We start from the raw sequence: 16,034 nt of genomic DNA, 5'->3' as shown, positions 1-16,034 counted from the left end.
CGAGCGGATCTGCTAGTGTATGGCCACCTTAAATCATTCTGCTCTATCTTTTTAAAGAATCTGTTTTGTCCAAGAATAAACAACTTGGAAAACCAGAGGGGAACGATTAACTGGGTATGAGATGGATTTGCTTTAAGTCTGTGTTGTTGGGCATTATTTGCCCACTTTCCAGGCGTTGCCCTATTGCACAGCATTCCTATCTGAATTCAGGGCAATGAGAAACTTAACCCCATGTGGGCAAAATATATTTTAATATGAGCTGTAAAAATATATTATGTGCTCTACCATTCTGCTTTCTCATCTGGAAATGGAAACTAGGATTCCATATTTACCTCCTTGATTATGTACTGCTTTTAATGGGAAGTCTGGTAAGTTTAACTTGCCAGTGGGTTCATTACATTACAGCACATGTACATAGATTATATCCTTAATATATTACAGGAACTTTATGTGGATTAATATTTTTGAAATATCAATAAACCTAAATGCAATTATTATTTGCATATAAAGGGTACATGCTGCTCTCTGCATGCAGGGCACAGCCTGTTAAACAGGCTTAAGAGACATTTGTAGAAATCTAAATGGCTTCTCAGGCTTTCAATTCCCATTTTATTTATTGATGAAGAGTACCGTGAAACTACTAACACCATGCACTATTGCTTAAAAAAGAAAGGATAAAAATTGTAGGCACCCCCAGTAATCGCTTACCTGACATGCCCAGCCTTCACACATGCACACTAATGTTAAAAACTCAGCTTTAACAAAAAAGCCGGCTTTTTCACTCAACTGTGCATGTGTCAGCCCCATTATTCTGATGAAAGAAGACAAGAGGAATAGGAATGCTTGCTCGCTTATATGCCGGGCAGGGAACCCTGTGGGACCCCAAATATGAGAGCCAGAGCATGTGCACTAAACAAGAGCACACAGCAACACTGTATTAAAGGTACAACATAATGAGGAAAAGTAGGCAAAAAATGAGGCTGAACAAATGGCAGTCTAAATGGGGGAGAAAGAGTGTATAAAAGAGAGAAAAAGATCAGCTGCAGAAAAAAAAGTAGCTAAACACTAAAACGTAGGGAGAACTAAAAAACACAGTCATGATTCAAAGAGCAACTCTGGAGCAAAGGTTATTGTACTAGAATTCAGATGCCTGGCCAAACTAAATGTGTAGTAACCGGTAAGTTATTCTTTGAAACAGATAAGCTATGTCCCAAAAACACCAGGAAACAAGCTGCAAACGTTACATGTTTTGGCATATTTCCTTGTAGGGTGCTGTACATACTGCTGTGATGTGCCATTAATTGAAAATAAAGGCAGTTTTATTAATGTAAGTATTGCTGCCATACAATTCTAGAATTTCATGAAGACTGACCTACTATTATTGACCAAGCTTGCCAGCTTTAAAGGTAGCCATGCATTGAAAGATCTGCTCATTTGGCAAGGTTGCCAAACAAGCAGATCTTACCTTGATGTGCCCACCAGAAGGTGGAAGATATCAGGTTGATTCCATCATTTGGCACTTGGACCAAAGTATTGTCATAACTATGCAGGGGGAAAATCAAACCTGCTGATCAACATCTGACCGATGTTTGGCCAGGTTTTAGCCGGGTAAGCCTGTCACAAGGTCCCATACTTGGCAGATAATCTGCTGTTGGCAGCTTTTATCAGCCCATGGCCAGTTAGGCACTTTTTTATGCATTACTGGTTTCTGCATGTTTACATAAACATGGGGTTGATTTTTTTCTCTTGAGGTTATTCCTTAAAGGACATGTTAACCCCAAAAATTATTTTATGCCTAATAAAAGAAAACATAATTTGTAAATGTTATTGCTACTGAAAGCAGCATTTGCTGAACTCCTGGTTGTTTCTTTTTAAACAATGTTGCAGATGCCAGGCTCCTCCAGCAAGGCAGATCTGTAAAATCTGCTGCCCTGTATTACATTGTTTCAAATGCCAGATCCACCAGGGCGGAGAATTAGAATGATGTTCTCTTTTATTAGGCAAAAAATTATATTTTGGGTTGACTTGTCCTTTAACAGCAAACCTTTTTTGTGGCAGTTGGCTTTCTCTTCTTTCCTAGGGGCTGAGGCACATGGGGAGATTAGTCGCCACGCGACATATCTCCCTTGTCGTGGGCAACTAATCTCCCCGAAATGCCATCCTACCGGCTAAAATGTAAATTGCTGGTGGGATGGCATACACGGCACCGCCATTGCCGAAGTTGCCTCTCGAGGCAACTTAGCTGATTTCGGCAAATCGCCGCGCCACATATGCCATCCCACCGGCAATTTACATTCTAGCCGGTAGGATGGCATTTCTGGGAGATTAGTTGCCCGCGACAAGGGAGATTTGTCGTGCGGCGACTAATCTCCCCATGTGCCAGAGCCCTAAAAATTCAGACAGCAAACCTGCTAAGTTGTTGTTTGCAGGCTGATATCATCAACCATTGTACAGGATGTAATTCTTTCATATATGAAGTGTACCATTGATGCAGTTCTAACTGGTTAATATACACCCCTCTTGATCATTTACTATAACCTAATTCACATATGTAAGGTTCATCCAATTAAAGGAGACATTTTATATAAAGTTCATATTCAGTTATAATATTCATCCTCCCTCAAAATGTGAAATGATGCAGAAAGAAAGATGTTTTGAAAACTTTTTACCTCCTAAAACTGTCATTATATGAGAGCTGCATACACAAGCTCTCCAGTTAGGAGAGGAGCAAGTAGAGCAGGAATGGACTGCCTGTGACATAGCTAAGCCCAGCCCACCCTATGCATATTCACTGCACTTTAAGTAGCTGAGGTTGTATCATTGAAGCCACATGCTGAAGAGTCTAAACCGGAAGCTGGCAAAAGGTCTGGGTGGCACAGTTTTCAAGCAGTTTGGACATATTTGAACCCAAAGGTATTAAAATAAATGCACTTACTTCTATTTTACATTATTTTACATGGTTTAGTGCATTGTAAAAAAATATGGTATATATCTCCTTTAAAATTAAAGGAAGTCTGTCTAACCTGGGTCATATGCAAACCCTTACCTGAACTGAATTAAACCAAACTACGGCAACTAGTGGTTAATATATATATATATTTATATGCCAGATGTATTTGCTCAAACAGATGTTATTTCCAAAACAAAGTTTAACAGTTTAAATTGTTTATTTTTAGATTTCATTAAATACTAGTAGTCATGATTTATCAATATCTGTATTTTCCTGCATCAAAATTACCAGTTACAATTTTATGTTCTGGATAGTTTAGCACAGTGATCCCCAACCAGTTGCTCTGGGGCAACATGTTGCTCCCCAACCCCTTGGATGTTGCTCTCAGTGCCCCCAAACCAGGTAATTGTTCTTGAATTCCTGACTTGGTGGCAAGTTTTGGGTGAATAAAAATAAAGGCTCCTGTAAGCTGATAGTGTGCATAGAGGCTGCCTAATAGCCAATGTTAGCCCTTATTTGGCACCTCCATTTGTGTTGCTCTCCAAGTCTTTTTACATTTCACTGTGGCTCACGAATAAGAAAGGTTGGGGATCCCTGGTTTAGCACCTACAGTAAATAAATGTTGAAATCCAAAAAATATGAAAAAAAACTTCAGCAGGTTTGCTGCAAAACATTTATTATGGGTAGTGGTAACACAACATGTTTCAGGTCACCACTACTCATAATAAATGTATTGCAGCAAACCTGCTAAAGCTTTTTTCCTATTTTTTGGATTTCTACAATTATACAAAGTTTTAGTAAATAAATGTTCTACAGGTGTATAAGTATTTAAAGAAACAATATATCCATATAATAGTTTTTATTTCCAATTATTCCTGAAATACTTAGAGTAAAAATACATCTATAGTTTATATTCCCTTTAGAAGGAAATGATTGGAAGGCTCCATATAATAATATGGATACATTTTTTCTTTAAAAAAAAAAATCACACCAAATCAAGTGCTAAATAGAGTAGTAACCTGTAAGAGGCCATCTTCTGGTATAATGCAGAAATTTGTGAAAAAAATAACAGAGCAAAACGTTACAATATAGGTTTCCAAGTTCCACTATTTTATGGGTTTGTCTTGCAAAACTGTAAAGATGTCATCTAGGGATTGATGCACGCACTCCACAAACTGTCTCACATCACGAGTTTGGTATGAAGAAACATTGCAGCCAATCCAGTCATCATGTACGCCATATCCTACGCCAAACCCATCCGGCACTACTGGTGCAAAACCCCCGAGCTGTACGGCAGGGCTGGTGAGCGTGCTGGTGGATAGGACATTATGATTAATCTGTGCGTATGAGGCATCCTGGTAAATTTCAGGAAGCGAAAGCCCCTTGCTGGATGCCAAGTATCGCAGCGCAAATAAATGCCGATCAAATCCCTGACCTGGAGGGTGAAAAAAAAAACAGGAAAACACAATAATGAGATACAGTATCTATTAGAATTAAGTCTACAAAAAAATTGACTTTTCTGAGTTTTTCTTAAGACTAGAAGCAGGAGGGCCCACTGACACCTGGGCCAACAGGGAATTTTCCTGGTTTCCCTGTGGGTCACTCTGACACTGTCTAAAGTGTTTGTGGGGAGTTTCTTTGTTTCATCTGCAGTTCTAGTTCACTTCCATTATGCTAAAAATTCTATTTCTTACATCAATTTTATTCTTTTATCCCGAGTTTTGCGGCTATTATCTCAAGGAGAAACAAGAGATTTATGATGATGCTAAATATTCAGCGAAAGCTGAATCAGGTCTTGTTAATGAGAACCCATTAGGGTCATACAGAAAAAAAGAACAGAATGAGTATCCTTGGGGCAGGAGCTTACACAGAAGAACAAAAAGACTACATTAGGAGCTGTTCTACATTGTCATTTTATGCTGCCTCTTATTATCTAGTGAATGTATTTGGATATGAACAGATACTTGCTTTCCTTCTATGAAGGAGTTATTGGCTCAATGTGCAGTTGGTTTATATATCATTCTTTTTCTTGTTGTCTAATTAAAGCATATTTTATGGGGAGGAGAGTGATTTTGCCCCTCCCTTTAGAAAAGCACTGCACACAACTTTTTGTATGTTGGGAAATGCTCAAAGAACTGGTCACAGAATTATTCATTCTCATCCCAAGCTAGCAAGAACTTCTGGAGCAATCATAATTGTTGTTATTTAATAAACATTACCTTTACATTTATCATCTTTGTTTTTGCTGTATGTGTGTTTTTAGGGAAACAAAACCATTTTTTGGAATTTTAGCTCACATTACATTCATGTAGCTGTTCTTTACAGTATGTGGGTACAGGGGGGGGAAAGTGGGTGGAGCCACCCACAGCCAATCAGATTTTACTTATTGACTTTCAATGGGGAATTTCAACCTGCTGCCATTCCCACAGTATTAACACCAGATCCCCAAACTGTTCACAGTTGTTCAATAGGGGACTGCAGTTTTAGGTTTAAAAAGTGGGTGGAGCCACCAGCAGCCAATCAGATTTTACCTATTGAATTGTATTGGTTGAATGCCAGGGTTCCCAAACTTTACACAGTGGTTTTTACTATATAACTGTGGCCCAAGGTTAGAAAAACTAGGTGGAGCCAACAACATACAATCAGATATCATTCAGTGACTTCACATTTTTTAAACCAACATGAAGCTTATTCTCAAACTTCCCTTTCTAGTTGCCAGTGCAGTTTTATTGCAATTACTGTTTAACTATAAATTCACTGAACAGCAATGCTTTTTAAAGGGGACCTGTCAAATAATTCAAAATTTTCTGTTGGGCTAGTAAAGCATAATAAACTTTCCACTATAACTTATTGGAGAAGGGGCTTCACAATCTTCAGCATCCGCAAATTCCCACAAAGTAACACATTTAAGGGATGGGCAGCAGCACAATCCTCCATTAAAATAGTAGATCTTATTTGCTCAGCTTAAAAAAAGTAAGCAAGGCCCTTACTTGGTGGATCATGCTGTTGTAAATAATCAAATGTGTTACTTGTTGAACAGTACAGGTATGGGATCCCTTATCTGGAAACCCATTATACAGAAAGTACTTAACTACGGAAAGACCATCTCCCATACACTCCATTACATTTAAATGCCAGATCAAATTTAATTTGAACTTATTAATTTGAACTAATCTATTAAATTTTTGTTTGCTTAGTATACTGACGCTTACCCATTGCTGCTTCCTTGGTCAGTTGTCCGTGGTATTTGGAACAGTCCTGCAGCATACTGCGGAGCTCTGCTGGGCTATGCTTGGACGGATGCATAACAAAAGCCTCTGAGCACTTCTTAGTGTATATGGAAGCTGGCCTTACAGTCTCTGTGCGACCATGTTTGAATGCTGCAGTGCTGCAGGATTCATATGTGGCCGTTGTCTTGCCATACTGCCTGAGAAAAGCCATCTGAAAGGACAGCTGTGACACAGCATCAGGGCTCAGCTTCTGTGTCTTGAGTAACTCTTTTCCTCCTTTCTTGAACTCCATTGTTGCAATGGATAGTGCATTTACAGAAGTGTCAAATTTTTCTTTGGCATTTGCTATTGCAGCTTTCAAAGAGTCATCTAAGTTAAAGTGCAGTCTCTGAACTGCTTTGCTTGAGTCCACAGGAGCAGAACATGACTCTGGCGATATCGCTGGCCTCTGTGTGCTGTCCTTAAAAACCTCATTTTGGAACCTTAAAACAGCAACTCCATCTCCCCATGAGTGCTCAAAATTAACAGCGGCTGTACCATCTTCAGTCATGATAATGCTAAATGACTTGTCAAACCAGCGATTTAGACCAGAACCATGCAGCATATTGTGTGATAAACTAACACGATCTTCAACGGGGAAATCATCCAAACACAAGCAAAACACAGCAGAATCCACTTTTGCCAGAGCCTCTTGGTTGCCATTGTTTAACAATTTCTGCCTTAGAACTGCCCATGTGTTCCTCTCTTCACTGGTTAAATACCCTAGTGGGAATTCTGGGGCTGGAGTGGTATCAGACAAGATGTGTTGTAGATGTGCCTGGATTTCAGATGCCTTTACTATATTTCCATCTTTGTCTATGACATCAAACACATAGAAGTTCCCTTTTCGTAGAACCAATAAGTGTCTACCCTTTTCATCTGTCCACAGTTCATCTCTGTTAGGTTTTGGAATGCGAGTACCGTTAAAAAGACGGAAATACTGTGACATGTCTAAAGGATATGCATTCACCATATATGCACCGTACCAGGAAAGAGAGGAGGGCACAAACCGGATTAATTTCCGAAATGTCAGTGTGTCACTTTTGGCTGGATTTAAGTGGAAGATTTCAGGTTCCAAATACCCAGCTCTCATGGTCTTTAGAAAACGCATGGCAGATACTGTCATGTTTGTGGCTCTGATCAGCTGCCTGTTATAATCCGGCCTTGGGTCAGGTGTAAAAGATATAAAGGGATTAAAATTAAGCACAATGGATTCACGGGCACACAGATACATATCAAACCAAGGACCTGCAAATTGAAACGACAAGAACATAGTTTAGGTGTCTGTACAGAGGTACCATTGCCAGCATACAACATAGTCAACTTTAATTGCCAGCTAAATATGTGAAGTAATAACTAAAAGCCATGGCAGACTCCGAGTATGCATTTCTGCTAGATGTATGCAAATATGTATATGCCCAACAACAGACAAAATAAATTCACTCAAGGAAATACTGTTTATATGTGCATTTTATATCCTGAGATAACACCTCAACCATCTCAACCATTAAAAAAATTAACAGTATAATATAGTACACCTATGAATTATAACTATATTAGGGCTCTGGCACATGGGGAGATTAGTCGCCCGCGGCAAAACTCCCTGTTCGCGGGCGACTAATCTCCCCGAGTTGCCTACCCCTGCCATCCCACCGGCGAACATGTAAGTCGCCGGCGGGATGACAGACGCGGCGGCGCGATTTCGCGCAAATCACCGAAAAAGACCCGCGAGGCAACTTCGGCGGTTTGCGCGAAATCGCGCCGCCGAGTCTGCCATCCCGCCGGCGACTTACATGTTCGCCGGTGGGATTGCAGGGGTAGGCAACTCGGGAAGATTAGTCGCCCGCGAACAGGGAGTTTTGCCGCGGGCGACTAATCTCCCCATGTGCCAGAGCCCATAGGTGTTTCACGGCTGTGAATTATTACTGGCTACAGACGGTCAGGGACACATAGGTATTATTAACTATTTTATCTCTACAACCTTTAAATCCTTAAACAATGTAATAGGAAGACTTAAACTGTCTTCCATATAATCCCAAGCGGATCAGTTCACTTGGTATCTCCCTTTTTTACAGGAGTACTCACAATTACCCAAAACATAGCAGTGAATATAAGCTATTTAAAATTTGTCCAAACACACCATGTCTACCACTCATGGCATGGTTCCGGTAGTGCCCTTAAAAACAATTAAAAGCACATATTATGATCATAATTGGTAGTAACAGTGAGTCCCTTTAAACCACATAAAATATCACTTTACCACCAACACCACATGCCTATCTACGTTGAGGCTGAGGGGGGCTAGCCACCTTTCACAATCCACCTATGCAGCCCAACCAGGGAGCTGGCGGTGGAGTGATATCCCATGATCTGAAGAGACTCACTGTTTACTACATCTATGGTCCATTCTAGTGGTTTTATATTGTTTTAAAGTTTGTGGTTTTGACTTGCACACTGTCCTTGTCCTTGAAACGTTGGAATGCACGGTGAATAAAAAGAAGATATTGATGTGATTCAGTGTGCTGGTCCTTTTTATATGTATTTACATGTTTTGCCATAGCATCCGCTTATTGCACCTGTTTAGAGTGTGGACACACAATTTTACTATATATATTTTACTATAATATACCTAATAAGTCCAGGAATGGTGCACACAGAGAACTCCAGGTACTGCCTGGGTGCATGGTTAACACAACATAATTAGTAAGCACAAACAAACCGCACTCACAGGACTTGTATGAAGCAAAAAAAATGGTGTTTAATTGAACGTTTTGGCTTAGACTCATGCCGTCTTCAGGACACACACTATATATATTGCACACATTCTCCAATGTAGTAGTACATTCTTACCAGAGATATAGCTTGTATGTTTGTTCTGCTTGTCCTGCTGCACTAGCTCTTCATGCAGCTGCTTCCCAACACCATTCTGAAAGTTCAAGGCCAGCTGCTCAGTTTTCCTATTATGAGAGTACAATATTCACATTTTACAAACCTTACACAGTTACTATTTTAGGTCAACATAGTGCAGGCCCTGAATGCATACTTAAACTGAACATCATCCAGAAGAGGTCTTTGTGCATTCAAGTATCTCTTTATAGTGTCTTCAAGTTTAGGAATGGGCAGCCTGAGTGGACAAAAAAAGAAAAGTATATTTAAAGCAAACTGCTATGCTCTGCACCCCTGATTCTGACTACAGATACCAATAGACATTGCTGCAGTAATATAATGTGTTAGCATATTATAAAATATATGATTTACTGTAAAGTTGCATAAAATCGAATTTGCTGTCATTATGTAAAACGTTCTATTGCGGTTGCCTCTTTACTCCAATGCACAGCTGTACTGACTCACCTTGGCAGGCTCTTCTGGAAGTGCATAGTTGGAACAATGCTCCTCTGCACATACTCAGTATCGGGGCTCCCGGAGCTGTACGCTCTTCCAACTGACTGCGAGGAACTCACTGCCCCCCATCTCAAGGCAGATGAAGAGGTTAGCAAGCGAGCCATGAGGACTTCAAATAAAAGTAGCCGTGAGACCTAGAAACAACGGAAAAGAGCTAAAATGTGTCTGAAAAATAAACCCAGCAGAACTAGTTTCACAGTTTACTCCCCGTTCCCTTCCAGCCCGCAGCGCTCACCTTTGCCCCCCTTTCCCCGACCTGGTAGCGTCTAGTTTCTATCCTCGGAAGGACCTTGATGACATCACGATCATGTGACCACCACCATGTGACCGCCCTGCGTAGGAATAGCTTTCATTGAGCGGCAGAATCAAATGCAGGAAAAGGCAAGATGATTCCTGGCTGCTGCTTTGCTCTAAGACATGGCGGGCAGCGAACTGCTCATGGAATCTGCAACCTAATCCCCCAGAGCTTTGCCCACGCCTATAGTCAGATGGATACAGTGTGCTACGTCTATCTTAGGCTCTGGGGCATTTGCTATGCGCTTTGTGCTGTGGGACGAGGAGGAACTTTCTGTGCCGCTGATACTGTGGAGAGGACTCACTGTGCCGCATGATGCTGGGGGTATTCCACTATGCTCCACTAGATGCCATGGTTCCCTGCTCCTCTGAATGCGTGTGTGGGGTGGGAATTCACTGTGCCTCTTGATGCCATGGGGTTGGGTGTTATCTGTGCCACTTAATGCTGTGGGGTAATGGATTCACTCTACGGTGGCCTGGGAAGATTCACTGTGCCAGTAATTGCTGGTGGGGGATACACTGTGCTATTAGATAGTGGGGGTACACACTGTACCACTAGATTCTTGGGGATTCCCTGTGCCACTGGATGCAGGTAGTGGAGGACTCACTGTGCCAGTAGTTGCTTGTGGGGTACACACTGTAACACTAGATTCTTGGGGATTGCAGGGGATTCCCTGTGCTACTGGATGCAGGTAGTGGAGGACTCACTGTGCCAGTAGATGCTGGTGGGGAAATGCTGCGCCCTAGATACTGAGGGATTGGAGGGGATTCCTTGTGTCAGGATGCTGGAAGGGAAGGATTCACTTTTACCATTAGATGCTGCTGGTGGGTGGGTACACACAGTGCCATTGGATGGGAGTGGTTAGTGGGTGCACTGTTCCACTAGATCAGTGTTCCCCAACCAGTGGCTCAGGGGCAACATGTTGCTCACCAACCCCTTGGATGTTGCTCTCAGTGCCCCCAAACCAGGTAGTTATTTTTGAATTCCTGACTTGGTGGCAAGTTTTGGTTGGATAAAAACAGGATTTACTACCAAATAAAGCCTCCTGTAAGCTGACAGTGTGCATAGAGGCTGCCTAATAGCCAATGTTAGCCCTTATTTGGCACCTCCATGAACTTTTATGATGCTTGTGTTGCTCTCCAAGTCTTTTTACATTTGACTGTGGCTCACAAGTAAGAAAGGTTGGGGACTAGATGGTGGGGGGTACATGCTGGTGGGGGGAGGGTTCCGCTGTACCTTTTTATGACATGGGGGGAGGTTCTGCCACTTGATGCTGTGGGGTGGATTCGCTGGGCCTTTTTTATGCTGGAGGGAGGGGGTTTACTGTGCCCCTTTATGCTATGGGGTGGATTCACTGTGCCTCTTGGCATTTTTGTTTTATACATTTATAAAATCTGCAGTACAAAATGACAATATTAAAATTACTTTATTTTACCCTATTTTCTATTCCTGTTTCATACATTGATCTCCTCTGAAAGATATATAAGGTATGAATTATCAGTAAAAGTGCAGGGTACAAAACACAGGTACAAGCTGACATCTTTTTTCCCACAATTTGCATCTTGGATGATGCTGGTTCTTGCACTTCAAAATGGTGCCTAAGGACGTATGCCTTGATTAAGTTAGAAAAAGGGTGCCTGCACTAATACGATAATTTTCCTACATAAACTAAAAGGTCCCTAAAGTGAAAGAGCACAAAATGGTGTAAATTGTCTGGCAGTAAAAGGTCTACTTGTTCTCTCTTCAGCTCATTAATATCCTTAAGGACTGGAGCATTGGCCAAATAATGTCCTGTCATCAGCATGGGTAACCATCACAGGTATGCCCGTACATCTACTGCATTGTGGGTTAAGAGCAATTCATGGGTTATGTAGAATTCCCTTATCCATCACTATCTAAACTTATGTGTTAGTTACCACCAGTGCCAGGAACAAAACAGTGAAATTGCCGACAGGTACTGTATGAAATCTTACTGTCACTGACCACACACGGCAGCATTTGGCCAGAAAATACACCTGCAAGCCAGTTCTGGCCAAAATCAACCCTTTATGCACAGTTATAAGTAAGTGGGCACTCAGGTCAGTAGTGGGTCTTTTTTTTTTTTTATTAAATAGAGGATAAAATACTGCATGTGACATTTGCCTACGTTTTACTGATAAAACGTGTTTTTGGGGGGCATCCCAAGCAATATATGTTGAATATTTGGAACCCCAATTACCACTGTTTTTGACAAAGAAAGTTGCTATTAAGATACTTTATTTTATTACACAAACCTTGTAACAACCATTTTGGGCATGCATCAATAAGTGGTTGTAATTCGAGGGTCTGAAATTTGCCCGCTCTAACCTTAAACAAGGCACAACTTTTATATCTGAGCTTGACAAGGTGTTCTTGATAATTTTAGATGCCGGGGTGTTTTCAGCACAGTATGGCAGCACCAGTTGTTAGAGTGGAGACCAAATGCAGTGCACAATTACAGAGTTACAAAGGGTTATTTACAACTGCAAGTTCAGTTGCATTCACACAAATTTTCATGCATGGTGTTTGTGCTCGGAATTGCACTTTGCTTTGCTCTTGTGGTTAATAAATGAGCCCTACTGTGCCCTGTAGGTTTTCAAGGTAAACCCGCACCTGACACAGGTATTTTCAGACAGGCCCACACGTCACTCATGGGGTTCACTTCTCTACCATAAATGGGGCATGGCTTCTTATCCAGAATTACTTATTTCAACTGTGTTTTGAGTGTTATCTGTTTAGAAGTACATTTTAAGTATGAATTCCTTTTTTTCATATTTTATAGCTGCTGTTGGAATCCCAGCATCTAGACACAACTTTTGTCTTCATCTTTTTTTTTTTTTTTTTATTTTATGCATTCATTTAAATAGAATTAAATAAAATTATCATTTTTGTTTAAACTACAGTATTTTGGTCAGTGACCACTAGGCCTTAGAATTCAAGAGAACTGCAATTACCCATCATAACACAGTACTGCAGAGTTTATTTTATAAATATATATATACATACTCTCTTTTTCTGCTGGTGTGTTAAAGCTAGTAGAAAAATCCTGGAAACCACCACTGTGACTTGTCATGTCTTTGAATTGCAACTGCATGTCCCTGCTGCTACAGTTATTTTTTATTCTGAAAATGTAAATTACATTTTTGGGCCATAAACTATGTTTGCTATTACAGGTATGGGACCCATTATCCAGAATGCTCGGGACCTGGGGTTTTCCGGATAATTCGGATCTCCTACCTCTGCTAAAAACATTATTTAAACAGTAATTAAACCCAATAGGATTGTTTTGCCTCCAATAAGGATGAAGTACAAGGTACTGTTTTATAATTACAGAGAAAAGGGAAAAAGTTTTTAAAAATGTGAATTATTTGATCAAAATAGAGTGCATGGGAGATGGCCTTTCCGTTATTCGGAACTTTCTGGATAATGGGTTTCCGGATAAAGGGTCCGATACCTGTAGTGATAGGAGGGTGCTGTTAGACTCACATATTGCTGTTTTTTCTCCACTTGTACCTTGCATTAACAAAATACCCTGTCTACTGAATTATCTCAGTATTATAAAACTGAAATCACATGTTTTTAATTCAAGGTTCTGCTTGCCACTCAGCCATGTCATTTTATATTTAATAACCTTAGTAGTGTTGAGGCAAAAATGTACTTTGACCAATGTTTTTCAACAAGATGCACCATTAGGTTACATAGTTACATAGTTACATAGTTACATAGGGTTGAAAAAAGACCAGTGTCCATCAAGTTCAACCCATCCAAGTAAACCCAGCACACCCAACCCACACCTACCAATCTATACACTCACATACATAAACTATAAATACAACCACTAGTACTAACTGTAGATATTAGTATCACAATAGCCTTGGATATTCTGATTGATCAAGAACTCATCCAGGCCCCTCTTAAAGGCATTAACAGAATCTGCCATTACCACATCACTAGGAAGGGCATTCCACAGCCTCACTGCCCTCACCGTGAAAAACCACCTACGCTGCTTCAAATGGAAGCTCCTTTCCTCTAATCTAAAGGGGTGACCTCTGGTGCGTTGATTGTTTTTATGGGAAAAAAAGAACATCCCCCAACTGCCTATAATCCCCTCTAATGTACTTGTACAGAGTAATCATGTCCCCTCGCAAGCGCCTCTTTTCCAGAGAAAACAACCTCAACCTCGACAGTCTCACCTCATAGCTTAAATCTTCCATCCCCTTAACCAGTTTAGTTGCACGTCTTTGCACTCTCTCCAGCTCATTAATATCCTTCTTAAGGACTGGAGCCCAAAACTGCACTGCATACTCAAGGTGAGGCCTTACCAGGGACCTATAAAGGGGCAAAATTATGTTCTCATCCCTTGAGTCAATGCCCTTTTTTATACAAGACAGCACTTTATTTGCTTTAGTAGCCACAGAATGACACTGCCTGGCATTAGACAACTTGTTATCAACAAAAACCCCTAGATCCTTCTCCATTAAGGAAACCCCCAACACACTCCCATTCAGTAGATAGTTTGCGTTTATATTATTTCTACCAAAGTGCATAACTTTGCACTTATCAACATTGAACCTCATTTTCCAGTTTGCTGCCCAGTTATCTAATTTTGTCAAATCGCTCTGCAAAGCGGCAGCATCCTGCATGGAACTTATAGTTTTGCACAATTTAGTGTCATCAGCAAAAATAGAAACAGTACTGTCTATGCCCACCTCCAGATCATTAATAAACAAGTTAAAAAGCAAAGGCCCAAGGACTGACCCCTGCGGTACTCCACTAACCACACTGGTCCAATTAGAAAATGTTCCATTTACAACCACTCTTTGTACTCTATCCTTCAGCCAGTTCTCTATCCAATTACAAATATTATGTTCTAGGCCAATATTCCTCAATTTGATCATTAACCTTCTGTGAGGTACTGTATCAAACGCTTTAGCAAAGTCCAAGTAGATGACATCAACTGCCATTCCAGCATCAAGGTTCCTGCTCACCTCCTCATAAAAGGCGACTAAATTAGTCTGGCAAGATCTGTTACGCATAAAACCATGCTGGCACAAACTAATAGTATTGTGAATTGTGAGTTAATGGCACATGGAACTGTGCATTGACTGTTTCTGCCTGTGTTTGCTCTGCAGGTGAAGAAAAGCCAGTGCACTACCATCCTCTCCCATGTGCCATTTTCACGTTTCCATGCCAATATGCGCTTTTTGTGTCTGAAAGCAGGCTGACATTGTGCCTGTCAGTGCAGGAATGAGAAGATGGGAGCACATTGGCTTTTCTGCACCCGCAGACTACAGAAGCTTCCTAAACTAAGATAAAGGCTTATACTGGGATGTGTGCGGTTTTTGTGAGCTGGGTACCTACAAATGAGACATGAGCTGCAAGTTAATTTTACAATGGAATTGAGTATGGCTTTAACCAGCTTTTCCACCTGAATATGCGCAAAATATAGGTTTAAAAAAAATTATATTGACAATAGTGCATACAAGGCATGGGGACACAGGTCTCCTTATACCCTAATATAACTCACGTAATTTCCCAGCCATGTTGCTGCACGTTTTTTTTGGGTGCCAAGTACTTTATATTAGCTGTGCCAGATATGGAGGGAATGCAGTTCTCCTGTGCGCACTTAGATGGATCCATTGGTTATAAGTGCCCACACGTCCCAATGCTTCTCAGTTAGCACTCTGCATTTAGTACCTGGTAAGTATTTACTTATTCAACTGCACTGATGTTTTTGATGTGGATTTCCAAGGTTGTTAAGCTGTGTACACTTTGCTTACGTATACTGTTTCTCTTAGCTGTTTCTCTTAGTGTATTAAAACAGCTACATCATATATTTTTATTGTTGCAATGCCTCACCACTAGAGGGCTTCCCTTGGATAGGAACAAGCTCACTAACCAAATAAATATTTATATTTTCTGTACTACAGAGATTGTCCTTAACAAGGATATGGCCTTTTGACCTACCATTCCCTCTCCCCTGTGTGGAGCTTTCAGCTTTCGTTGGAAATGACCCCTTTTAGTTGGGGTTCTGGCTGCTTTAGGGAAAAATATTAATGTTGCACCAACACAGGCAGTGTACAGATCAGGCAGAACATAG

General features: G+C 40.8%; 1 protein-coding gene across 2 annotated transcripts; it reads right to left on the bottom strand.

Annotated features, from left to right (window-relative positions):
- Window positions 1-3,794: 3,794 nt before the first annotated feature.
- Window positions 3,795-10,806, bottom strand: cpt2 (carnitine palmitoyltransferase 2). Of its 2 annotated transcripts, none has more exons than XM_012960762.3 (6): window positions 9,857-10,806; window positions 9,571-9,755; window positions 9,263-9,343; window positions 9,070-9,176; window positions 6,163-7,467; window positions 3,795-4,385 (listed from the first exon to the last, which is right to left on the bottom strand). In XM_012960762.3, the coding sequence occupies exons 2-6, from the start codon at window positions 9,723-9,725 to the stop codon at window positions 4,057-4,059; spliced, it is 1,977 nt and encodes a 658-aa protein (XP_012816216.1). In that variant the 5' UTR covers window positions 9,726-9,755; window positions 9,857-10,806; the 3' UTR covers window positions 3,795-4,056.
- Between the last annotated feature and the right edge of the window lie 5,228 nt (window positions 10,807-16,034).

Source organism: Xenopus tropicalis, chromosome 4, assembly GCF_000004195.4.
Source record: "Xenopus tropicalis strain Nigerian chromosome 4, UCB_Xtro_10.0, whole genome shotgun sequence".
Classification (NCBI taxonomy): domain Eukaryota; kingdom Metazoa; phylum Chordata; class Amphibia; order Anura; family Pipidae; genus Xenopus; species Xenopus tropicalis.
Note: the sequence above shows the minus strand (reverse complement) of the source record. Positions and strands in the feature narration are given on the sequence as shown.

What these genes read in the sequence shown, in the direction of transcription:
- cpt2 (XM_012960762.3), bottom strand. Translation starts at nt 9,725, where the DNA reads ATGGCTCGCTTGCTAACCTCTTCATCTGCCTTGAGATGGGGGGCAGTG. An exon ending in CTGGATGATGTTCAGTTTAA is followed by an intron (nt 9,177 to 9,262) that starts GTATGCATTCAG and finishes CTCTCATAATAG; the next exon opens with GAAAACTGAGCAGCTGGCCT. An exon ending in ACATACAAGCTATATCTCTG is followed by an intron (nt 7,468 to 9,069) that starts GTAAGAATGTAC and finishes TTCAATTTGCAG; the next exon opens with GTCCTTGGTTTGATATGTAT.